The sequence below is a fragment of the Patella vulgata genome, chromosome 8 (genome assembly GCF_932274485.2).
Source record: "Patella vulgata chromosome 8, xgPatVulg1.2, whole genome shotgun sequence".
In the NCBI taxonomy this organism is placed as follows: Eukaryota; Metazoa; Mollusca; class Gastropoda; family Patellidae; genus Patella; species Patella vulgata.
Window position 1 is genome coordinate 3,568,942 of NC_065886.2, and position 26,610 is coordinate 3,595,551.

Below are 26,610 nucleotides of genomic sequence, written 5' to 3' on the forward strand. Positions count from 1 at the left end.
CATCTGATCAAAAGACATCCTTTTTCCTAAAGTTATTTATAGCTCAAAATGTTGTTTTACCTGTCTTTGGGATGTTGTTAAATAATTGACGTTCCGGGTGGTGTTAGGGATTAGCCAATCAAGTGGTCTGTTGGGTTGAGTTCTTATCTTGTGGTGCTCGGAACTGCAGCAGACATTTGTAGCAATAGAAAACAAAAGTTGTATTTCCATATAGCCACTTGGAACACGGATGCTGATTGGTTAAATGGTTGACTAACTATTCATAGGTTCAAAAGTCACTCGTATGACCCCTGACATGACCTACAACTATCAAAAGGTCTATTATTGTATTATTGAGTCAACTGGCATGGTTTCAATTCCCTGGTTGTACGTGACAAGGAGTAGGGTCGCCTGTTCAACCTCGTGAGTTTCCTCTGAGTCCTCTAGTTTACTCCTACAGATAAAGATCCCTGAGTGCAAGCAAATTATTGAAATGAAATTGAGCCATATGTTAGTCCCAAAATGATCTACATTGTAGTTTGTGTCGAGTGGACGTTAAACCTCTTTTACATGTGTTTCTCTGATTAGCTCTTTCATTGTCAATTCCAGAGAGTAAGAATTGGGGTTTAATGTCCACTCGACACAAACTAGGGCATTTCGTGACTAACATATGGTTCAATTTTATATTTCAATAACTGGCTTACGCATAGGGGTCTTAAGCAGTGGGTGAAACTGGAGGACCCTGAGAAAACCCTTGAGGTTAGACAAGTGACCCTACTCCTTGTCTTGTACAAGCAGTTAATCAAAACCACGCCAGTTGACTCAATGACGGACTTTGTGATCTATCATGCACGAGTGAAACCATTCGGCCACCTAACCCCCCTGTCAGTTCTAGTGACATAACAAATGTTGTTTTTAAATGCAGGTCGGAGATGGAGTGAGGTGAAACAAGTTGAAGAAACAAAAAATTTATTGGAAAAGAATTGGGGAGGAAAAATTCCACCACCAAAGAAACAACTTATTTCAGAATTGACATGAATGTTATTGTACATGTATGATTGTAAAATTTGTAATAAATATGAATAATTGTTATTCTGGAAAGAGATTTTAAATATGTCTTGTTGGACGATCTGTCCTTCCATTAACAATTTGTCAACACTGTAAGGGCAAAACTCATCATAGAGTCATTTAGAAATCTTAATAGATTGTTAAGCTGTTTGAAAGGATTCCTACAATTATTCATGTGGATTTATAAAGTCAACTTGTGTTAGCACTCCAGAGGCTAGAATTATCATTTAATCTTTTTGATATTTTTATGGTTTCTTCAGCTTATTGAACAGAAGACTCGTCTTGAATCAAAACAACTTCTATCGATTACTCCCCTTTATTTACAACACCTTGTTGACACTTATGGGGTCAAAACTATCATAGGGTCATTGTATCTGCTGATGGGTCAGGTAGGTGTATGTTACATTGATGTATCATTGCCTGATAACCCATGTTTAATAAGTCTTGTGTCAGCATCTCAAAAAAAACCTAATTCCCAGAACAATTCCGTGTTAGGATCTGGAGTGAAATGAGGTTTGTCTGATTGTCTCTTTAAGGCAATGGTTCTCAACCTTTTTTTTGGCAACAGCACACCTTTGGACACATGAAAAAATAGTGGCACACCTGGCTAAATATATACAAAAAATATTTGAATTTTGCAAAATAAAAACATATGTTAATTCAGACGGCATACAACCATAGGCAGAGACAAGTCATAGATGACACAAACCAAATAAAGAGAAACACAGCTATGAACTTATCAGTTGACAACAGTGAATACTCAATTGGGATCACATGGTTTTTTACATTTTCTTAGTGTGCCGTTTAAACTTTCGTGGCACACTAGTTGAGAATCACTGCTTTAAGGATTTGACCTGGTTTGTGGCATTTAACATTCAAATTAAACGGTTTGGGTTTTTTGCAAATTTAAGAAACCAGAAAATAATGACATTAAAAATATGCATATACATATATGATTTACAGTCAGCATTGGTATCAGCTAGCCTACACAATGAATGCATTGTCCACATCTAATGTTAAAGACTCAAACGAATCGACTGATCTTATATAGACACACCACTTGTCAATAACATAATTATTTTAAAGTTTGACTTTATTTAGGAGTTGACGGATATCGTCCACATCTAATGTCAAAGACTCACAGGAATCGTGTGATTTTATATCAGATACAACACTCATTATAACACTGTTTAATTTAATCGATTCAACTGATTCCAGAAAACTTGTCATTTTTTGCTCATCACACAACTTTAAATACAAAATACATTTCCGTGCCTCACAAATCAACACAGCTTTAACTTTATCCGGGGTTGTACTTTTATCACAACTTATGTCGTACATAAATTTTAATAAAATCTTTGCCAAGTAAAGACTGTAAAGAGGAATTCTTGGCCAGGCAACGAGAATAAATTGCTGCATTGTTTTCAAGATATTTAACCGTGCAGTTTCCGCGGGACCATCGTAAATTTCTAGATAAGTTTCGAAAATCTGTAACAATTTTTTCATGTGATTCACGATTGATATGCCAAGAATATCAATAAATTGTGGAAGGTTTTGAGTCAGTGCCCTTCTGTTTATTATGTTGTTTTCGAATTCCACATCGCGTAAAATGATGTTGAAAACTTTATGGTGGTTGTCGATAGGGTCTGGTAATTTGCCGAACACAGGTAACAGATTCAGAAGAACTGGGTGTAGAATCTGGATAAGCTTAGCGTCGTGATTGAATAATTGATGTTGTAAAACATCATAGACAACGTCGCTTCTTCCATACCATCGTAACTCCTCCCTTGTAGTGTTACTGATCACATGACCTAAACATCGCACACCACAACACTTGTTTTCAACATTGAAATCATCTACGAAATTTAACGAAGGTGGTAGAACATGATCAATGAAATCACTTAAATGTGGAAACGTGATCTGTTTCAGCATCCATTCAAATGATTTTTGAATGTTTGGATTTTTCATCCAGTTGCTTTTGTTCAGCCTGGTTTTGATCTTCATTAAATATTGTCTGTAAACTGACGACAAAGCTGTTGTGTAATCCTCAGGGAAAAACAATTTATTTAAACTATCGTCTTCACACTCAAAAATATTTTTTAATTTCTCTAAAGTTAATTCTGTGATTTTGACAACTTTAGCGGGACTCCAAAAACTGATCTCTAAGTTTGATGACAGTAGTATCATCAAGTCTGGAAGAATTAATTGTACAAGTTTCTTTCTGTTTTTGTTATGGCCATTATTCAATTTATCGAAAACAATTTGTAATAATGTTAATGATAGTTCTGTTCGATCACTGCAGCCTTTAAAATCTGATGCCTCAAATATAAAATGCTCCCTTGAAGTGAATTCTGGGATAATGGCAAGGCTAATCAATTTGATTAATTCGTCTGCTAACAATTTGTAACCTTCGCCTTCATTTTCATGCAGAAAATCGTCCAAATCATTCGGACGAAGTGATGAAAGTTCGTTTAATTTAGCAAGGTATGGATCCCTGTTTTTAGCAGCCAGATGGTTCACGCATGTTTGGAGATTTGTTAACAATAATTTGCTGTTGGATTCCATTTGTCACTCTGAAATTAATTTGCTCCAAAACATTTTTCACTACCGGGGGATGACATATTGGAAATTGCATTATGGTCCGCAGCTTGTGGTCTAAGGGAAATAACTCCTTCATCCAGTTATCTCCCTTTTCTACATTATTTTTATAATAAAAATTCTGTTTGATCCTTGTGGACCTTTCTCATGCGACAAAAAGAATAAATTAGTGTCAACAAAAAATATCAATTCTATCAATTTTATTATCGTCGATTAAATATAACATTATTATAAAATAAAACGACAAAACAGCTGTGGTGCAAAAATGTAGCCTAGAAGCCTAAAATAGATAGTTGATAGTACATAATCATATTCTTATTTATAAAAGCATGGAGTTGAAAATTATTTGAGTTTAGTCTCTCTTCTATTAGAGAATTTAATTATTTTTAGCCTCAGTGTACGTCTGGTTTATTGCATTCACATTTATCTTATATTAGGCCTACCGTTATTTAGATGGTAGCCTACACTTATTTTCTCATAGCACTGCAATAACTATCACTTAACAAATTATGCTACTTATTGCAAAATGCATGGAAATAATTAAAATTGCTTTATATAGGTGCCTGCTGCCATAAAAGTTAAAGCGGAAATTGCAAATTTTCTAAGAAAGTCAAAACATAATTATTTCTATGTCTTTTGCTCAATAGGTTGTCAACTCACAATTATACGATCATAGGTGTCATTCTCACACTTAAAACTCATTTACACAGGAAATAACACAATTACCTCCTTTGTTTTCCTATTCCACACCATGGAGTAGCTTTTTTCAAACGTTTGAAAATGAAGAGGAAAATGATATTTTTGCCAATTTCTCAGCTGGCAATAGTGAATTATAGGATTAATAGGATTATTCTTTAACAAGGTAGGACTGTTTATGGATACCATCTATTTTCAGGCTTTATTTTAATAAATTTTAAAAATATAACTTAAAAATTTGCAATTTCCGCTTTAAGATTCATTATTACGTGTAGCCTAGGTGTATTACTTTCAAGAACAAATGAATTTTCGGCACTAAACAGGTTAATAAAGTCGCTCGACCCTCTCTAGTCCCGAAACACAGACATTTATTTCAACATTCTAATAGCAAGAATTTGTTTACTCTGAAAAGACGGTTAGCCCTAATTTAACTTCGCATTTTCATTGAACAAATTGGACCTCGATTTATTTTTGTATTTTAAGTTGACCAAAATGTTTGCAGACTGAACATTACAAGATACATATATAGGCCTAATGCATGGGTTCTATGTGGGTTGTATATGCCGGTCCTGACCGAGGAATATATTATAGATTGGTCTATAAGCATGCTGACAGCAACTTGACTGATATTAAACACAGTACAGGTATTAGGCCCCCCCCAAAAAAAAGCAATTACGTTTACTTTTACCTGACCGACTTTCTTTTTTTTTTTTTTAGCCCGACCCTAAACTTTTCCTCATTTCCCAGGTGAATAAATTGTTTCTTTGCAAATGCTTTAATTTCGGCATTATAACAATCCAAATCAGCATTAGTTTATAGAACCTTAATCAATAATTAAGCTAGAAATATCAGGTATTTATAATGACATCACTGAGGCAACACACTGCAAGTATTGATATAGTTTATTAATTGTTCACCTATCGAATCTTAACTCACAAAACCCACGAAGAAAAAAAAGGGAAAATGATTTCCTGGGTGACTGACCCTATTTTTTGTGTCCAAGTAAACAGAAACTCAAGTATATTTTTTCAATGTGGCCTTAGAAAATGACAAACTGTGCAAATAAATTATATTTTAGTGCAAGCAGCTAAATGTACACTCACTCAATAGGTTTTAAAATCAAAAACAAGGTTCAGAGAAATATATATATATATACATGTATATATATACAAAACAATAGACTATCACCATATATGTAACTTATACATATTCATAAGTATTATTTCATCATAATAATATAATATTTGTACATACATATATAATATTTGTAATATTTTTAATATTAACAATAACAAAAAAACATTTTATTTATTTTGCAACAATGGCTGGGGTGCATAGATTTTATTGGATGTAAAATACTAGAAGCATAAATATACACATTTAACAACGTGTTATAATATATGTACGATAAAATGACTACTTTAGCTAACAATGTGAAGGTCTTATACATCAGATATCATGACTAAATCATTTCAAGATCTTATTATCTACGTCAGATACCACGACTACATTAGCTTACAATGTCACGATCTTATCTATGTCAGATACCATGACTACATTAGCTAACAATGTGAATGTCTAGTGATATACGTCTGATACCATGACTACATTAGCTAATAATGTCAAAGTATTATGATATATGTCCGTTACTACACCAAAATTAGCTTACAGTGTCAAGGTCTTATAATATATGTCCAATACTATGACTACATTAGCTAACATTAGCTAAGAATGTCACTTAATTGAGGAGACTCTTTGACCACAATGTATAAAACTATGGAATACAATTACGGTTTATTACTGAGAAATGCTTCGAACTAACCATTCCTAGTCTATATTATTGCCTTATCATACAAGTTGAAATACCACTGTAATAACTTATCGTGATAATAATTGTACATAAAGCTTAATTTGACACCAGGTAATACTCTACACTCCACTTCTATAACAAAGTGAACACAGCCAATGGTTACCTTCAAGAATTAAAAATAGACCAAAATAATAACACCACTTATTTGTTCATCGTGTCATTTTCTCTTATAATGTTTTATGTGGGGGGTTCCCATTAGCAGGGGCAATTTTTTAAAAATAAATTTGAGTTTACACCGACCGAAGGGAACATTTTTAAATTACTGTTTTCAACATTATTTTAGGTTCAAATAATAATAAAAGCAGAAAACAAAAATATGTCACTTATTTACGTAAAAAGTTATCACCGGCCATACCATAAAATAAGTTCAAATCCAGAATCAGTAAATTTTCCCACGGGAGAGGTGAAATTTACTCCAAGGTGCGACACTGACATTAGGTAGGAAACCCTTGTTGAGTTTTATCTCCAAAAGGTAAAATAACATTTAGGTCAATGGCCCTGGCTACCCAGATCGCTTTTCAACAACTGCTTCGCATGTCATAGATGAAACAATACAAGAGAGTTGGCAATGTAGTCAGGGTATCTGATATTGATGGTTGTACCTTGTTATTGTGAAGATGAAGGTTCATATAAATATTGATAATACAATCACTAAAAGTTTGTAGGGTTCAAACTAATTACGGCACAACAATTAATAAAAGGACTTTCACTTAAAATATACTAATGTCCAAAAGAAAGTAAACACTGAGCATTTCGTCCTGCTTCAAACAAAGTCGTTTTTCCATTGTATGCGGTATTTGGGTACAATGTCCATTTGTTTTGCCTTTTATTTGCTTAGAAATATTGAGTTTGGACACACGAGACATGTTCAGTGTAGTTTTATCACATTTTGTTGATTTAAACAAAACTTGGTCATATTTTTAGTGTGTATACTTTCTTTTGGACATTAGTATAGTTTGAAGGGACGACACTTTCCTTTAGCATGGTCAGTTAATGAAGATAAATCTTTGATACATTTGGACCGTCTGCCTTATAAATCAGATAAAAACGTAATTATATTACTGACAAGAATGGTAAATATTTGCCCTAGATGTCTTTATCGGTCCAGTCACAAATTATCTCTACTTCAACTAAGTGTACAACAAAATATTGGTCTTGACAAATAAGCGTGATTCTACGTCTATATCCTCAATGACGTTCCGTCTGCCATGAAAAATAGGTAGATGCAATAAACTTTTGCAGAAATTAATAGATACAGACAGTATTGAGAATTGACGCTAATTTTGTGCAGAAGAATATTTGTTGTATTTGAAGCTGACGATCTGGTAGGAAGACTAGACTATCCAGTTTCTAGAATTGTTAATAATAATGTTGCATATTCAGTACTCTTGTTTTAACAGCGTACCATCAGGATTTATCAAATATAACCTATAAACTAAACAATATATATTTTATACAATTATTTTGTTCTTACAGACAGCAATATAGATAAAATTGTGTTACCAAGCAACCTATGTAAACAGAGTTGCTTGGTAACAGTTGTGCAATTATTAGTCAAGTCCTAGTAACTGGACAACATCTCTAGATCCTGCATAGTTACTACCAGTGTAGCCTTTATTACCAGGTAGCACACAGTTACCATGCCGTTACCAAGCAATGTATATAGTTTTACCAGGAAACCAACATATACATGTACCAACATAGTTACACATAGTAACCACACTGTTGCCAGGCAACATATGTTTGCTACTAGGCAAATTGAATGTATTGCTGTTGCCAGGCAACCAATAAGTGACAAAGGAGAGGTAGACAAGCAATCTATGATTAGTCGCTTGACTAGATAAAATATAAAATTCATTTTAAAAATATCATTAAGTGAATGGGTAATTTATAATGATGTCTCTGGTTGATATAATGAAAATATGATTACATTATAATAACAACAATTTGTGAAATGGTAAAGGAAATAAAAATAATGATTTAATGTGGTCTTAATTCATTTGCCACAATAACAAAACAGCTTCAAGAAAAATAATAATTGTCAAATATTTCTTGTATCTCCCTTTTTAGTCTGTGTGCTTTCAAAATAAGCCTGCACAGTACATCAAGTCCAGCCAATCAGCATCAAAATCTGTCAAAATTAGTCCGCGCAGAACATAATAAATGCCACCGGTTTAGACAGTTTTAATGTGTCTAAGCTGTTGTTACGTTGAATATGGTAATTATAAAATTTATCAGGTGTAAGTTGTAGCCTGGATCAATTTTTCACTCTCAAAATAAAACAGTTTGGAATAATTTTTCAATTATTAGAAACGGTTCTTTGGCTACTGCCTGTTTCTATAAATAAACCAACACAAGCCTTGATGGAGTCTGAGAAGTTTATCGGGAAAGGTAGTAATTTGAGCAGCCATGTTTAAAGGTAATCTCAGATCGCCAGAAACATGGTAATCCTCTAAAGGGTAATAACCTTACATTTTCATTATCTTTGAACAAAAATTGAAAACGCCTTTAGTAATAATTTAATATTTGCGTCACCAGATACGTTTTCATAAAGATTAGCCTATCAGTTACCATACATACTGTTGGAGACAGATTCCACGATTGAAATAATTTATAATATACACATCTTCACAATGTCATAATATTACAACATACAAAGTCAGCTAATGTCGTCTAGGTATAATCAGTCAGCTAATGTAGTCAGGGGCAGATTAGGGAGGAGGTAAGGATAATGGCAGTAGTGACAAGCCTTTAAATACAACACTTGTCACTGACAATACCAGGCCCTATTTACTTGTTTTTATCGATATCAATCGTATATGTCCGTTACGTCATGTACTACGTGAGCTATGTAGTTATTCCCCCTTTCACAGTTTTCTCGTATATCGAGTGTTAGAATGAAGTAAAACCCTGAAATTTTAAAAACAATTGGTACTTTGTAAAATGTTGAGTGGAAACAACTTTCTAACCACTGCCCTAAATCCTATTGCGGGCAAACAGGTTGGGTAGAAACAGGTAGCTAACCACGCCCCTAAATCATGTTGAAAAGATAAAGGTTGGGAACCACTGCCCTAAAACATGTTGAAAAGAAACGGGTTGGGAACCAGTGCCCTAAATCATGTTGAGTAGAAACAGGTAGCTGACCACTGCCCTAAATCCTGTTGAGAAGAAACAGGTTGGGAACCACTACCCTAAATCCAGTCAGCTGATAAAATGCATGTTATACTAATTTGAAATTGTGAAGATGTAACTTGCGCGACGAAGCTGTCCACATAAATCAAACAATGATTAAAAATACAACAACATAAAGTCATTTAGCATGGCTACCAATCAGACTCACAAAAATGTCCGATTTAAAAACATGTATTATGAATGAACAACTGCTACAGATGGTGAACCTTGACATTGCATGTTGGGATTGCTTTCTTCAGATTTGACTTCTGCAGCCAAAATGTCCATACGCACGGCAGAAGCACTCACATTTATCTGATCAACAGAAGGATTTGAAAAGGGAAGTAACTCTGATGACTTTTGAATATCACAACCTTGACTGTGGCATTCTGGTATATCAAGATTTGAGTCTGTTTTTTCTCCTTTATTTTTATCGTCCAGTCGTTTTTCACTGGGGTCTTTAGTTGTCTGAGTAGACGGAAGACCGGAGTGAATTTTACGCAACAATGAATCCTTATACAACGACGGGTTGGCCGGAACTTCAACTTGTTGAATTGCTCGATCACTTTCACTGTCTATTGAGTCACATGATCTAACAGTATGACAAGGTGCACTTAAACTCCGCGATATCTTTTGTCCAGGAGAATTGTCCCGTTTAGAAACAGTTCTGGACATCGGTTTATCATCAACTGACTTAATTTCGCCACTTTTCAAAATGGATTCGGACGAAACGCCATCTTTCTTCATAGAAGTAGTGACAACATCGCAATCAGAAAAAACATTTTCACCCTCAATATCAGAATGTCCGCTCACTAGATTTGTTTCATCGTCAATATTTTTATTAGATTCCGTTTCAACCTCATCCGTCTCCATTCCACACTCTTGACTATTCTCATTCAAATTTGGTTTTGATTGGTTTAGGGCATTGTCTGTGCCCGGGTCATGATTTATGACATCTGAACTTTCAACTTTGATATTTTCTTCCGATTGGTTAGTTGTGATGTCAGGAATACTTTTAACTACAAAAGAAAAGAAACAACTTTAATTTTAATATAATCCGGCATTTTTTGTTTTGTTGCTAAGGCAAAGAATATTCCATTCTTTATTTATATCACAAAATAGGGGTAATATTCCCCAAGCAATGAAATGAAGTGAAATGGGTTTTAACGTCCTACTGTTCTGCTCCTATACTGGGCTAATGAAGACGGGCATACGCCATACAGTGTGCTATGAGGGAAATTTTGCCTGGGCAGCGGCGCTACGGCCTACTCTTATATCGAATTCCAACTGCCAAGGGATCTTTTACGTGCATTCCAATGTATACACGGGACCTCGGTTTTTTCGTCTCATCCGAAGGACTAGACAGCTGTCCTTGTCATGCCCTCTGTTCTGCACCAGTGACAAGGGGAAACCACGTCGGAAAATCCAGATGAACTTTCTCGGCCAATGCAGGGATTGAACACCAGACCTGCAGGCTAGCGAGCCAGCGTCTTAACCACCTAGCCACCGTGATCCCCCCAAGCAACGAACTTGACAAGACTGTAGAGTAGAAGAAGAGGAAAATCCAGATGAACTTTCTCGGCCAATGCAAGGATCGAACACCCGACCTCCAGGCTAGCGAGCCAGCGTCTTAACCACCTAGCATATGCCTGTCTTCATTAGCCCAGTCCGAGCAGAACAGTAGGACGTTAAACCCCCTTTCATTTCATTTCATATACGTTAAGAGATTACTCTTTGAAACGTCGCCTAAATAAATCAGTAACTGTATGTGTTAATAGTTTTTCAGGCAGGTTTTTAAAAAGAGAACTTTTTTACGCAATGGAATAATTATTTGTGAAATGGATCTTATTTTAAAGCTAAGACCATTCGACCAACCAACCAAACCCCCGCCACCCTTTAAAAACATAAATGAAATGAAATAACTTCACAGGTAAACTTAGAGCATTTGTAAATTGTTGTATTCCCCCTATAAATATAACTCAATGAATATATTACCTGATTTAGCTGGTATAAGATGTGTTATCGAGTGTTTCCGAACTTTGCGGCGTCTGCTGCCGACAACCATTTCATTAACTTGATCGGTTTTAAGTCGAACGTGAGGTGGTAGACAACAAGTTCCCTCTTCCTTCACAGCTGGAAAAACAAGACAACACAGACTATATTTATGTAAAAAAAAAAAGACAAAAAAGGAGGGGGTGGTCGCTTGTCAGTCTGTAACTGTTTAAATCAAACAGAATTTCAATCAAGGCTAGCGGAATTGATTCTTGTCACAATTCTGCTAGTCCTGTAAATGGATGTTATGTAAGAATAGCGTGCAGTTTCAGCTACATGTATGTTGAATCTCAGATAGGTCGTAATTGTGTTGTATTCAGTAGGTACATGCCTTGTCACCTAAAACTCACTTGTTTACTCAATGACACGTTTTGCAGGATTAATAGACGTTATGTAAGAATAGCGTGACGTTTCAGCTATGGTGAATCTCAAATTAGTTGTGATTGTGTCGTTACAACATGACACATTTTACAGGATAAATAGATGTGTCTAAGTAGTGCATTATTCTTATTACACTGATTTTTATACAAGTTCTAGTGATGTTATTACAATGGATCAGTTACCAGGGGAAGGATCAGGAATGGTTTAATTGATCGAATTCCAATCGGCCCTGACAACCAACGTGGTCCGAGTGGTTTGGAAAAAGTGCATTATAATAGTAAGTGCAGGCGGACCGCAATACACACAAACAAAACACGTAAACAAAACATGGAAACAAAACAAGTAAACTTTACACGCAAACGAAACACACAAACAATACACACAAACAATACACAAAAACAAGGATTTTTCTGTATGGTTCTACCATGCTGATCTGTGCTTTAATCGAAAGAATTGTAATTGGTCCTGAATTGATCTTTTAAACATGGTGAATCCTAGCGTGTTATAGAGAGTTTGTACATGCTCTGTTGACCAATATTCTCCCCACTATTCATCGGATTACGGAAATCATACATACCTGTTATGGTTGTGGTGGATTTTTTAATGCTACTTTCACTCAGATGTCGAGTACGATTTAGATTCTTTTTCCCGCCCTTCGACAGCTGATCTAACGAACATGCTGGAAGGTCAGCTATATGAGCCTCAAGATCAAAATCTCTGAAAACAAAAATAAAACGAAATGAAATGAAATTTGGTTTAACATCCTACTGTTTTGAACCAACTGGGCCTGTGAAGAGGGGCGTACATCATGCTTTCTGTCAAGAGACAAATACTTTGATTTAATCAAATATGGAGGACCGAGACATAGCTTCGATCAACCAGTACGGTGGTTGAAATTATTGCACACGTCTGTCAAACCTTCAAAGGCTAATATCTTCGCTTGCAATAGAGTAATTTGAATAAAATTTTCAAATTATTCATTTTACATCATCTACTTTCGAACTATTATAGCAAGAAAGGCTAGTTCTTTATCTAAATCTTACATAATGTATCTTTAACATTTTTATACACATTTTTGTCAGTGTTGAATGAAATGAAATGGGGTTTAACAGCCTACTTTTGTCAGTGTTATTGTGACGCTCAGGTTACTAAGAAACTTATATTACCCAGTCTTATATTTCTTGAGATCTTCGCCTTCTTCACTTTCTGATATGACACGTTTACGATTTGGTTTTCTTTCAACCAAATCTTCTACTGTCATAATATCTTCATAGCCATCACTAGAATACATAAATAAAATAAACATCGTTAATACATCACCTGGTTAAACCTTGCATTAGGTAGTCAACGCATCGTTATTACATCACATGGTTCAGATAGTCAACACATCGTTATTACATCACATGGTTCAGATAGTCAACGCATCGTTATTACATCACATGGTTCAGATAGTCAACGCATCATTATTACATCACATGGTTCAGATAGTCAACACATCGTTATTACATCACATGGTTCAGATAGTCAACGCATTGTTAATACATCACATGGTTCAGATAGTCAACGCATCGTTAATACATCACATGGTCAAATCCTTGTATTAGGTAGTCAACCCATTGTTATTACATCACAAGGTTAAAGCAGAAATTGTAAATTTTCTAAGAAAGTCAAAACGTAATTATTTCTATGTCTTTTGCTCAATTGGTTGTCAACTCACAATTATACGATCATAGGCGTCATTCTCACACTTAAAACTCATTTACACAGGAAATAATAACACAATTACCTCCCTTGTTTTCTATTCTCCACCATGGAGTAGCTTTTTTCAAACGTTTGAAAATGAAGAGGAAAATGATATTTTTGCCAATTTCTCAGCTGGCAATAGTGAATTATAGGATTAATAGGATTATTCTTTAACAAGGTAGGACTGTTTATAGATACCATCTATTTTAAGGCTTTATTTTAATAAATTTTAAAATTTAAAAATTTGCAATTTCCGCTTTAAACCTTGCATTAGGTAATCAAGACATCATACATCACATACCAGCTTAACCTTACTTCATTAGTAGCCCGTCATATGAATGAATGAATGAATGAATGAATGAGAGAGAGAGAGAGAGAGAGAGAGAGAGAGAGTTTAACATCCACTTGACACAAAGTTGGTCATTTCGGTACCAACACATGGTTCAATTTTATTTCAATGCTTTGCTTGTGTGTAGGTGTCTTTAGCAGTCGGGGGAAACCGGAGGACCCAGAGAAAACCCATGAGGTTGGACAGGCGACCCTACTCGTCACGTACAACCAGGGAATCGAAACCACCCCAGTTGACTCAATGACAGACCTTATGATACAACATGCTCGCGCTAACCATTCGGCCATTCACACACACACACACAAACCCTCTCCCCCATGTCATTTGAACAAACAGAAGAAGCCCAGACACAAGTCCAGAGAGTGGAGGGGGTTAGTCCTCCCCTCCGGGTGGTGGGGGGCTGGTTCTATCCTGCTTTTTTCTCCTACATTCAGCAAAATAACGTCAAACAAACCAAATGTGCAAATTATTGCCGCCTTTTTGGGGTATTGTTTTTGTGTTCTGCCCATAATATTCCTAAAATGATATGAAATAATAATTTGTGTCTTAAATGACAAGGGGATTCTTGTGTTCTGCCAATAATATTCCTAAAATGAAATGAAATAAGGGGATTCTTGGGTGTGACCTAGTTAATAAATCTAACCAACTCACCTGTCATCATCAGGTGTAGTTTTAGCTGCACGTCTTGCCGCTAATCTCTCTTTAGATGGCTGAATAATCCCCTCATTAATCAGTTCTTGATAGCGTTGCCCTCGGTTACGACGACGAGATTTCCGCACTGGTACCATGTCATCATTTTCGGGAGATTCGTAATCTTGTATCGAGCGTTTAGTCCCTACCCCTTCTGAACTGTCTCTGTCAGCATGTTCAGTATGGTCGTCATGGTGATGATCTGTCACCTTATTATCATCAGAGTCTTTCTGATCTACGCTTTGTTTTTCTGACGATTCTCGTTCCAGCTTTTCTGTCATTGCCTGATCCTCTTCCAGTCTTTTTAAGATGGATGTTTTCATTGGTTCAGTTTCCGTCTGATTGTATATCTCTGTGACAACTCGTTCAATATTTGATTCCACTCGGTCTTCACTTCGCATGGTTGCTATTTGCGCTTTCTTTTTCACTTCAGGACTCTTTGCTGTCTTTTGTTGACATTGGATCTGGGCGGACACCAAACGGTCAAAAATATGGTCGACAACTAATTTACCACAGTGAACGATATTATTATCGTTTTGATCGGATGTATTTGGAGCGTTATGTTCTTGCTTGACCTCCTCTGTTGTCCCGGGAGACGTTTGATGCAAAACGTCACTCTTCCGCTCTATTTTAACATCTTTAGTTTTTGCTGTTTCTGTCAAATTGACGCTGGTAGGAATGACCTCCTTTCTATGAAAACCCTGATCTTCTTGTTTCCTGTTCTTAGGTTCGGGGATATTTAGTATTGTCTCCCTTGTCGGTTTTGTTGACAGGTCCATCGGTTCGGATTCTAATTTCAAACTTGTAGCAGTCGACACAGCATCTTCTTTACAAACGCTTTTAGTTGACTTTGGTTTTAATTCACAGTTCTGAACTACTTTCTTTGGTGTCTTCTTTTTAATGTCAGTTGGTTCGGGGTCAAAGGTTAATTCATTGGTGCACATCTGCAACAGAAAAGAACATTTGCATAAAATACTTCAAGTTGACTCAATGACAGACCGTATGATACAGCGCGCACATGCTAATCATTCGGACATTAGTACGTTGGTATGATAATAAACAAAGTCTTGATTATCCATTTTTACGTTAAATTATCCATCACAAAATGTATTCAAATCCACTAAATATCGCAGGCTAACGATGGCATCTTAATTAATGTCTATTTAATAAAGAAAGACCTGCCATAGGTCGATATACCTATGAGTTAAAAAGAGGCATATCACAAGATTTTACCTAAAAGTTGTGCTAACTGGCTCATCAGAGGATGCCGAATGCTGTGAAATTTTCAATTTATATCCTGGTAAAAATCAAACGGACTTGAAGCCTTTTGGTCTCATATTTCTTTTAGAGAATCAATTTTCACAATATTGGAAATTTCCGGAATTTAAACTCCATGGAGTTATGGTAGAACAGCAATTCTAAAATTTGGTTTGTCTTCTGCTATGGTGATATCGCAGACAAGTTGTCTTATTTCATTATGCATAGTGTACACGCAGGGGTCCTTAAGACCACGGGGTTGAAAAGGTGCCCCTATCTCCAGGCCACGTTCGCTCACACCACGACCACAAGCCAGAGGTGACCGGACAGCTAGAGCTCAAAGCGCGACACTCTAGACCACTAGGTCTAGGTCATCCCAAACTGTAACGATTTTATTCTTACCTCAGCTAACTCTACGAGAGCTGATTTACTATTGGATGGATTTTGTTCTTACCTCAGCTAACTCCAAGAGAGCTGATTTACTATTGGATGGATTTTATTCTTACCTCAGCTAACTCCAAGAGAGCTGATTTACTATTGGATGGATTTTATTCTTACCTCAGCTAACTCCAAGAGAGCTGATTTACTATTGGATGGATTTTATTCTTACCTCAGCTAACTCTACGAGAGCTGATTTACTATTGGATGGATTTTATTCTTACCTCAGCTAACTCTAAGAGAGCTGATTTACTATTGGATGGATTTTGTTCTTACCTCAGCTAACTCTACGAGAGCTGATTTACTATTGGATGGAATTTATTCTTACCTCAGCTAACTCTAAGAGAGCTGATTTTCTATTGGATGGATTTTATTCTTACCTCAGCTAACTCTAAGTGAGCTGATTTACTATTGGATGGATTTTATTCTTACCTCAGCTAACTCTAAGAGAGCTGATTTACTATTGGATGGATTTTATTCTTACCTCAGCTAACTCTAAGAGAGCTGATTTACTATTGGATGGATTTTATTCTTACCTCAGCTAACTCTAAGTGAGCTGATTTACTATTGGATGGATTTTATTCTTACCTCAGCTAACTCTAAGAGAGCTGATTTACTATTGGATGGATTTTATTCTTACCTCAGCTAACTCCAAGAGAGCTGATTTACTATTGGATGGATTTTATTCTTACCTCAGCTAACTCCAAGAGAGCTGACTTACTATTGGATGGATTTTATTCTTACCTCAGCTAACTCCAAGAGAGCTGATTTACTATTGGATGGATTTTATTCTTACCTCAGCTAACTCCAAGAGAGCTGATTTACTATTGGATGGATTTTATTCTTACCTCAGCTAACTCCAAGAGAGCTGATTTACTATTGGATGGATTTTATTCTTACCTCAGCTAACTCTAAGAGAGCTGATTTACTAGTGGATGGATTTTCATCGGTAGGTGTTGTTTCTGTTTCCGATTCTCGTCTGTCTCTAGGAGTATCAGATTTCACGGGTAACGACTGCTGCCCTGCCATCAATAATAAACTCAACCCTCCCATTTTAGATGGATCTAAAAATCATACAAATACAAAAATTAACTCGAATTTTTTTTTTTTTTTGGTACAAATGGCTAAAACTTTCAAAAATAAAGCCTGATTATTTAGACAGTTGGGGAGGGAAGACAACTCCTTGTTACATATAAACCTGTGATTGGTTGAAAATATTTCGCAAATTTCAAAACAAAAATTCTCAAATATCATGGTTTTGGACTTCAAAACCTGCCCTTCACGTTTATGAAATCGTGCAAGATCCATAAAAAGTTCCTGCCAATTTCAAAAATGAGAAAAAAGCTCCTGTAACAACTTTTCTTAATCATAGTGCAAGAGTAATTCTATATTTTCATGAATTAAGCAGAGCCAAATTGTATTATACTTTAGTCTTGTTTAATATTCTCTTTACAAACGTATATGTTCTTATGGAAGATACTGCCTTACATTAGCATTCTAACCCACGCCACCTGATTCAATGCCAGACCTTATGATCTAAGTTGCATGTGTTAAACCATTTGACTACCCAACCCCCTCAGTTTGCAACGGATGACGCATCAAGTCTTTTAAGGTAATATGGGGCTAATATGGGGATCACAGTGGCTAAGTGGGTAAGATGTTGACTCACTAGCCTGGAGGTCGGGTGTTCGATCCCTGCATTGACCGAGAAAGTTCATCACGATTTTCGGGCGTGGTTCCCCCTTGTCAGTGATGAAGGACAAAGGGTCTGACAAGGACAGCTGTCTAGTCGTTCGGATGGCACGAAAAAACGAGGTCCCGTGTACACATTGGCATGCACGTAAAAGACCCCTTGATAGTTGGAATTCGATATAAGAGTATGCCGTAGAGCCACTGTCCGGGCAAAATTTCCCTCATAGCACACTGTATGGCGTATGCCCGTCTTCATTAGCCCTGTTCGGAGCAGAAAAGTAGGACGTTAAACCCCATTTCATTTCATTTTATTTCCTTAATCCTTCTCTGAGAATAAAATATTGTTTTAAAGGGACAATAACACTCTTGCTGCCTTGACAGCTCCAAAAAAATAAATAATAGCCTTATTCTAAGTACTAGATGTGTTAGTGTCCTACCTGTTGTGTAAATTATCCATTAAATCTTATTTTACTTGTCCAGAGGGTTCAAAAATATTTTTAAATCCAAGTCACATTTGAAAAGCTTTACTTCCGGCTTTTCAAATCATTTAGTTGAATTTTTCCAAATTTTTAAATTAGGTGTGTTAAGATGAAATTTGTATCATCAATTAATTGGAATATTGTCAAATAGTGCAATTTTTTGACCAGAATAAAAATTGGGACATATTATTCAGTTACAACAAGAGTGGTATTGAGCCTTTAAAGGTAAATAGAGATACGTCTAACTAACCTGCTAGTTTTCCCGGTACAATACTCCCATCCATGTTTACATCAACTTCATTCTTTATCACACGAGCATTGGTTGGTCTCGTCGCCATCTTTACAGGGGGTTGGTGGATTTTATCAGGGTTGTGCCATTTGTAATCAGGGTTCGCTTTCATAAACGCATCTTTATACTGTTAAAATATTAAATTATCATTTGAATACTGTTAATACATTCTTCATATAGTTATACTGTTATAAATTGTTCTCTTAAACATTTGTACTGTTAAAATATTAAATTATCACACGGTTAAAATATTAAAACATATATTTATACTGTTATAAAATTATAAATTGTTCTCTTAAACATTCGTACTGTTAGAGTAGCTAAGTCTCTAACACAATATCATCCAAAGTCTTCGATACTGAAAACACGAATTATTTGTGAATTTAAATCAACATTGATGCTGTGATATTACCAGGAAAAGACGGGCTTCTGATATTCAATATTTAAGACAAAATAAACATTTTACCATTGTTACACGAACCGTGCGTGTACCATAATGTGATTCGGCGCAATTTGTAACAAAAAACTCGAATGACGAGGCTAGACACATTCCACAAGTCATGTCAAACAGTAATTCATATCCTATCTGAAGAGCATGTGCAATAAATACTATCTGTGTAGACTGGAATAACCAGATGCCAGAGATTGCTATTCTCTTGAGACTTCTGGCATATTTTGCCGAACATAGGCCTAACTGATTTGAAATCAGAGTAAAAACAGAAACGATTGAATGTAAATCAGTTTATAAACATTCATATTACATTATTATATGCGTTACGACCCTTTTGTGTCAATTTCATGGGTCCCAAATATAAGCGATATAGCTCCTTTAAATATAATATCATCATATTACTACTGTTATAAACTATCATATATTTATACTTTTATAATATTAAGTTATTGTATATTTCCCAGGTGATCCTTGTCAATCACAAACTTGGGATCAAAACTACGTCACTTGACTATATGACAGACCCTATGATCTAAAGTAAACATGATAGACCACTTGACCCCCCCCCCCCTCAATCACCAGTCTAAGCTACAGTCAACACTATTCATTTGATCTTTAATATATAAATTCATGTATTTCCCAGGTGATCCTACTCTTTGTCAAACACAAGCTTGCGATCAAAACAACGTCACTTGACTACTATATGGCAGACCCTAGGATCTAAAGTACACCTGTTAGACCACTTGGCCACCCCTCCCTCACTCACCAGTTTAAGCTACAGTCAACACTATTCATCAGATCTAAAAGTAAATTAATTTACCTGTTTGGCTAAAGTTGTATACACAGATTTCTTCTCATTACCAAGGTTAGCCCACAAATCTCCAAGAATTCTTGTTACGCTACGATTATCCAGATCAGGGTTCTTCTCTCGGACCATACTTCGGTGTCTCTTGCAGAATATAAGGAAGGCGTTCATTGGTCGACGCACATCCTTCTTGTCAGTCTCATGGACCTCCATGACTCAAGTGACGTCACTCCTGAAAGTATCAAAAATAAATATTGTTAATTATCCGTATTTTAAATCAGCGTTTCAATCGACATAATGACCTCGTTGGAAATAGACCTGGTTTTCATGGGTTTTCATGGGTTTTCCTTAAGAACCAGACCAGTCATGTTATTTCTTTTCTTTTTATTGTCATGAGTGTTTCCGTTTCTATAAATAAATAAATAAATCATGCGCCTACCATTGTGTCAATATGACTGTAGAGCTCTTAGAAATAACTATTGTTATAATGTAGCGCTTTAAAAATGAAATTATAATAATAATAATAATATTATAATAAATAAATAAAAATGTGGAACCTGTTCCCGAGCTCTTCATGATTTCACTATTTTTACATATATATACATTGCATGTTGTAACATTTGAATGAGAAAATCTACCAATGGGCCTAAACTGAATACAGATATGAGAAAGAGCTTAAAACATGCCATTATAGAGATAACATCTAGAGTTAATTATAATACCATGAATTATTATAACATGGAATTATAGAGATAACATCTAGAGTTAATTATAATACCATGAATTATTATAACATGGAATTATAGAGATAACATCTAGAGTTAATTATAATTCTATGAATTATTATAACATGGAATTATAGATATAACATCTAGAGTTAATTATAATACCATGAATTATTATAACATGGAATTATAGATATAACATCTAGAGTTAATTATAATACCATGAATTATTATAACATGGAATTATAGATATAACATCTAGAGTTAATTATAATACTATGAATTATTATAACATGGAATTATATAATTAATCATAACACTTTAAATAATAATATCAGATTTTTTAGACCAGAAGATAATATTTATAGTAAGTTAAGTTTACGTAGAACAGTAACAGAATAGTGTGGAATTGGATTCATATTGGTATTTTTTGTGAAATGAAAATGAAATGAAATGGGGTTTAACGTCCTACTGTTTTGCTCCGAACTGGGCTAATGAAGACGGGCATACGCCATACAGTGTGCTATGAGGGAAATTTTGCCCGGACAGCGGCACTGCGGCCTACTCTTATATCGAATTCCAACTGCCAGGGGCTCTTTTACGTGCATGCCAATGTGTACACGGGACCTTGGTTTTTCATCCCATCCGAATGACTAGACAGCTTTCCTTGTCAGCCCCTCTGTCCTGCATCATTGACAAGGTAGAACCACGCCGAAAAATCTGGATGAACTTTCTCGGCCAATGCAGGGATCAAACATCCGACCTCCAGGCTAGCGAGACAGTGTCTTACCCACTTAGCCACGTATTTTTTGTTTCAGTACTCACATGAGGAATGAAAGGTATTTTGCCTGGAGAGCAATGTTTCTGTCTGCTCTCGGCCAATTCCAACTGTGAAGTGTGTGTTTGGACCTCGGTTATTCCACAAACCTGACAACAGTTTCCTTGTCAGCCCCACAGACAGGTGAGAACTGGCTTGAAAAACCTATGGTTCATCTAGACCGTTCTTGCTTTTTGAAAGGGGTTTAATGGCATATCAACAATGTACTTGATTTTTTTTTCTATGTTATGTGTGAAGTGATAATTTTGAATAGACAACACCTCTTTCAATATATTCATCTTTCATTATCTATTTTGAAACTATTATATTGTGGATGGCGTACATAATAGTGTCTTTAAAGGAGCTAAGTCGCTAATATTTGGGACCTAGAAATTGACACAAATGGGTCGCAATGCGTACAATAATGTAATATGAATGTATATAAATTGATTTACATTCAATCGTTTCTGTTTTTACTGTAATTTCTAATCAGTTAGGTTCGGCGAAAATACGCCAGTATTCTCAATCGAATTTCAATCTCTAGCGTCTGGTTATTCCAGTCTACGCCGATAGTATTTATTGGGCATGCTCTCCAGATAAGAATATAGCGTCACGATTCGTGTACCAATTGTAAAATGTTTATTTTGTCTTGAATTATTGGATATCAGAAGCCCATCTTTTCCCGTTAGGATCACAACATCAATGTTGATTTAAACGGACAAATAAATCATGTTTTCAATGTTGAAGATTTTGGATGATATTGAGTTAGAGACTTAGCTACTTTAATGCCATGTAATAAAAACAAACGTCCCAGTGAAACAGGACAACTTAGATTAATTCGAAAATTGTAAAATGTGTCGACAAAGAACTAACGAATGAAATGAAATGGAGTTCTATATTTTCTCAACATGAATACTGATATCATTTTCAAAGTAACATATGGTAAATATTATTGCTAGTACAACATGACAGAGAACAACATTTCCTACAACCTGGGTTCCTAACCTCTTGGTCTCAACTTTTCATGGGGTCATGGTGGACGGCTCCGAAACTTTTAAAAAATGCTATGTTTTTATGAAAAGCTCTGATATATCTATACACTTCTGGCAACATTGCCAATCGTTTTTCCACATTTTATCTTTATAAAGATGTAAGAATGTAAACAATAAGTTGTCAAATAGTAAACAATATTAAATATAAATAATGATGATGTTTCATAGTAAAACGTGACTTTGCTCTTCGACAGGGTCGTGATCAAATGCTGGTTTACAGAATCGGGTCGTAACCAACAAAAGATTTGGAACCTCTGTCCTACAACATGCCTATTCGTCTGTCAGCAGCAGCAGAAAGATGGCAAGCTTAAAGGTCAGATCTCTGTCACATTATATTTCTTAATCTTTTAAAATCTGTAATGGATATGTATTGATTTTGATTATGGCTGATTGGTTACGGCCTATCAAAAAGGTTTATTCTATATCCCCCAGTTTTCCTAAAAAAAATAATTTCAAAAATCCATTATATTGGTCTTAACGTCCTACTTTCTGTATATGCCATACAGTGTGGTATGAGGGAAATTTTGCCAGGACAGCACGCTACGGCCTATTCTTTATTTCAAATTCCATTGGCAATATGTACACGGAATCTGTTTGTTTGTTTTTTATCCCTAGGCGTCTTAAACTCTTTGGGGATTGGATGGCCGAATGGTTAGCATGTGTGCGTTGTATCATAAGGTCTGTCATTGAGTCAAGTGGTGTGGTTTTGATTCTCCAGTTGTACATGACAAGGAGTAGGGTCGCTTGTTCAACCTCATGGATTTTCTCCGGGTCCTCTGGTTTCCTTGCACTGCTACTCACAAGCGAATTGTTGACATAAAATTGAACCATATGTTAGTCCCGAAATGACTAGTTTGTGTCGAGCGGATGTTAAACCCCCCTCTCTCTGTCTGTCTGCCTCTCTCTCTCTCTAAAATCTTATTTGAAGTCACTGATCACAACTGTGCTTTTTGAAAGTATTCAGAAATTTATACTTATCAAGTTATCAAACAAAACCTGTGTGAATAATGAAAGGATAATCAACTGATGATGACATTACTGTCAGGCTAATAATAAAGTGTTGAAATGAGTTGATCTGCGTTATTTTAATCCAGGAAGGGATCAAATTAAAATATTACACGAATGTCATCTTAGGTTAAAATTGTCAACAGTCGAACAAACAAGACAAGCGTACGATGGAATACAAAATGAGCATGACATCATCTCCGACATCTTGAATTTATCACGACGCGTAATATCAAAAACCGAAGTCCATCAATCAATGCAGAATTGTCCCAGAAACAATCATGCCAAGTTTCAAGTCAAAGGTAATTCAATTGGTGGAATCTTAAATTATTCAAAGAGCGCCTCCACCCCCACAAAACAACAAGATGTGTAGCGGTTGGGGACCAATTCTGGGGCCAAAATTTACAACTTTATCTCTCAACATAGGTTACATATATATCAGTTGATATGAAGTTTTAAATATAGACCGATACCCACTTCATAAAACATATCATTCTTTATTAAATCAACATTTTTATTTCTTGATCTAATATAATAGGACATGTCATTTTAAGCTTGATTTGATTTATTGCTCATCATTGCTTTATATGTTATGTCATTAATCTGGTCAAATGAAAACGGAAGAAATGTACGATTTCTATTCTTAGATGCCATCCATTATAATAGTCTGATGTAATAACACTGTATTTAATTTACTGCTATTCATTTTATTAAATACCAAATCACTGACATTGTCGTTTTTATTGATATTATTATTTAACAAAGGCAAGCGTGTAATAAACAGAACGTATTTACTGTATTCCATATAAGTACTGAATGTGTAATATACTACATAACGGACCACTACGTACTTCGCTTCATCATGACGTAGGCAGTCCGTTGATATTTACTATTTTTCTTCCCGATTATGATTCAATCCGAAGATAAACGAGAATATAATGACATCTCATTTCATTATTCATCAAAATCTTACAACTTCACATCAAATTTCGCCATATTACAACATATGTCCATTGAATAAACGCTTATTTTTGACGTGAAATCGTTTGACCCCAAAACAACTCAAGTTGTGTTACGCTGACGGGGCCAGCCGACAAGAGAGGTGCGATGCTTCGATAACAAACACACAATTGACAAATTGACAAGATCAAAAACTCGCCATTTTCACACAATACCCCACCAGTAATCAGAGAAATAAGATGTTATTTATCAAAATACACAACCTTACGAAACAACTAACGGTCGACAATTAACCGTTATTCGTGAAATTGTCAAAACATAACGGCTCATTATCTATGCAAAGTTGGCTAAATTTCATGGCTACCGAAGCCGTTCAACTCGACAGCTTGGCTGAGAACATGTGGAATGTAATTCTTCAATGAAAAGCCGAGTGATTGTCTGTAATCTTTACGGCTATCTTATTTAATTGACGCAAACTTACCTTTTAACAGGAGGATTACGGTTAATCAAATCTGTAACTGTGAAATCAGGCAAAGCGATTTAGATCGGGCGAATGGGCCATACACGATTTGGGCCTGGAAGAAATGAACTTGACAATATGTAGGTCAAGGTAAACTGAACTGCAAGCGGGGGACTGGAGTTCTTCATTACGCGACAGTTGTACGTGATATGATCTCGATTCACAACAGTAACACTTTCATTTGATCAATATATAATGATTTCATATATGTAATTGGCGAATTCTTCAAAATATAAGGGATCAACCGATCGCTAGTACTGTCAATGTTTTGTCTCTGTTAGTAAACAAGGTTAATGGCGGGAAAGGGCACGTGCTAGTGTTTGACGTCTGATCGGTCCACCTGTCCATATTGTAACTGTAATATGAATGAAAACTCGTAACATTTGTCACCGTTGAATGAAGGCGTCTGCCTTTAAAGGCGGTAGCAAATACTACGATTACTGTAAATTCGGATTTGTAAATTGTAGATAATAAACACTTAAAACAGTGCCACTCGGGAGTAAAAATTAAATATTTTATTCTAGCTCCCTGAAGTTTAAACTATCACCGTAAAAGAATGACCCAGGGCAAGCTCTAATCTGGTTCAAATTGTTTGTTTTTCTAAGACCATTTCATTTACATTTTCTAAAATGACAAATGCATTTTGTTGGGGTTTTTTTGTGTGTATCTTTGCAAAACAAGGCGTTTTAATTTATAATCGCCCAATGAACAATAAGTGTTGGCGGGTGCATTGCCTGTCGTGCATGAGGCAGAATATGGTTCATGGCTAATTTTTCTATGACACGTAATAGATCTGTCTATCCCAATATTTTTATTTATGCATCCTTTTTATTTATATTCACAAAGTAATGAGTATTAATTTACAATCGCTCCAATTAACAATATTTGACGATGGATCCAACCGTAGGACCGTAACTAGCTCAGGACCGTAAGTGTTCTCAGGGGTGCTGTAAAATTGACGGACAATGTATATCTATTTTTTTTTTATGGTCGAAAATTTTTTCACAGGGGGGGGGGGGGGGAGTGTAATCGTATACATATATAATCATTCCTAATAATTATCATGTTATACTATTCATTTCAATTTGTTCATTAAATCGGTGGTAAGCCCTCGGGAACGCTATACAACAGCGAGCAGTTCAATAATGTCCCTTATTCAAAGACATATTTCGCTTTTATGTTCTGGAAACAAAAATTAACATGATATTTTTTCTGTATTTGGAAAGGGAATTAATGTTAATTGCGGGAATTTCTGTAAATAACACGAAAAACAAATACGGTTGAAATTTTTCTAGTAATTTTTTTCTCAGGGATTTTTTTGTTACAGTGAAAACTTCATGTAAAGTATTTTAAAGATTCCGTCATTGAATTGGCCGAGTTATATCAAACTATTAAATATTAAAAGTGTTTTAGTTGAGGTTTTCAAAAACTAAAACGTTTAAGGAAGGTATATTGCCTCAAGACGTTTGGCGTCAACACTGTATTTCGCGAAATCCTCGGGCCTTTAAAACGGTTGAGACCCC

General features: G+C 35.6%; 3 protein-coding genes across 4 annotated transcripts in view; 1 reads left to right on the forward strand and 2 right to left on the reverse strand.

The window, feature by feature from the left end:
* Positions 1-26,610, forward strand: part of LOC126830900 (C2 domain-containing protein 2) — a 376,226-nt gene that overhangs the window by 189,079 nt on the left and 160,537 nt on the right. The window lies entirely within an intron of this gene.
* LOC126830870 (TELO2-interacting protein 2) lies at positions 932-3,689 on the reverse strand. Its single transcript, XM_050561329.1, has one exon. The coding sequence runs from the start codon at positions 3,610-3,612 to the stop codon at positions 2,128-2,130; it is 1,485 nt and encodes a 494-aa protein (XP_050417286.1). The 5' UTR covers positions 3,613-3,689; the 3' UTR covers positions 932-2,127.
* On the reverse strand, positions 3,837-25,146 carry LOC126829900 (HMG box transcription factor BBX). 2 transcript variants are annotated; one of them, XM_056103052.1, is made up of 9 exons: positions 25,049-25,146; positions 20,024-20,240; positions 18,714-18,879; positions 17,193-17,356; positions 14,559-15,541; positions 12,982-13,095; positions 12,393-12,532; positions 11,378-11,515; positions 3,837-10,401 (listed from the first exon to the last, which is right to left on the reverse strand). In XM_056103052.1, exons 2-9 carry the CDS (start codon positions 20,219-20,221, stop codon positions 9,578-9,580), a joined length of 2,727 nt encoding a protein of 908 aa, XP_055959027.1. In that variant the 5' UTR covers positions 20,222-20,240; positions 25,049-25,146; the 3' UTR covers positions 3,837-9,577. The 2 variants fall into 2 exon arrangements, with proteins under 2 accessions (XP_055959027.1, XP_055959028.1); XM_056103053.1 differs by lacking the exons at positions 17,193-17,356; positions 18,714-18,879; positions 20,024-20,240; positions 25,049-25,146 and adding an exon at positions 16,309-16,345.

What these genes read in the sequence shown, in the direction of transcription:
- LOC126830870 (XM_050561329.1), bottom strand. Translation starts at nt 3,612, where the DNA reads ATGGAATCCAACAGCAAATTATTGTTAACAAATCTCCAAACATGCGTG.
- LOC126829900 (XM_056103052.1), bottom strand. Translation starts at nt 20,221, where the DNA reads ATGGAGGTCCATGAGACTGACAAGAAGGATGTGCGTCGACCAATGAAC. An exon ending in ATACAACTTTAGCCAAACAG is followed by an intron (nt 18,880 to 20,023) that starts GTAAATTAATTT and finishes ATATTTTAACAG; the next exon opens with TATAAAGATGCGTTTATGAA. An exon ending in TGTACCGGGAAAACTAGCAG is followed by an intron (nt 17,357 to 18,713) that starts GTTAGTTAGACG and finishes TATGATTTTTAG; the next exon opens with ATCCATCTAAAATGGGAGGG.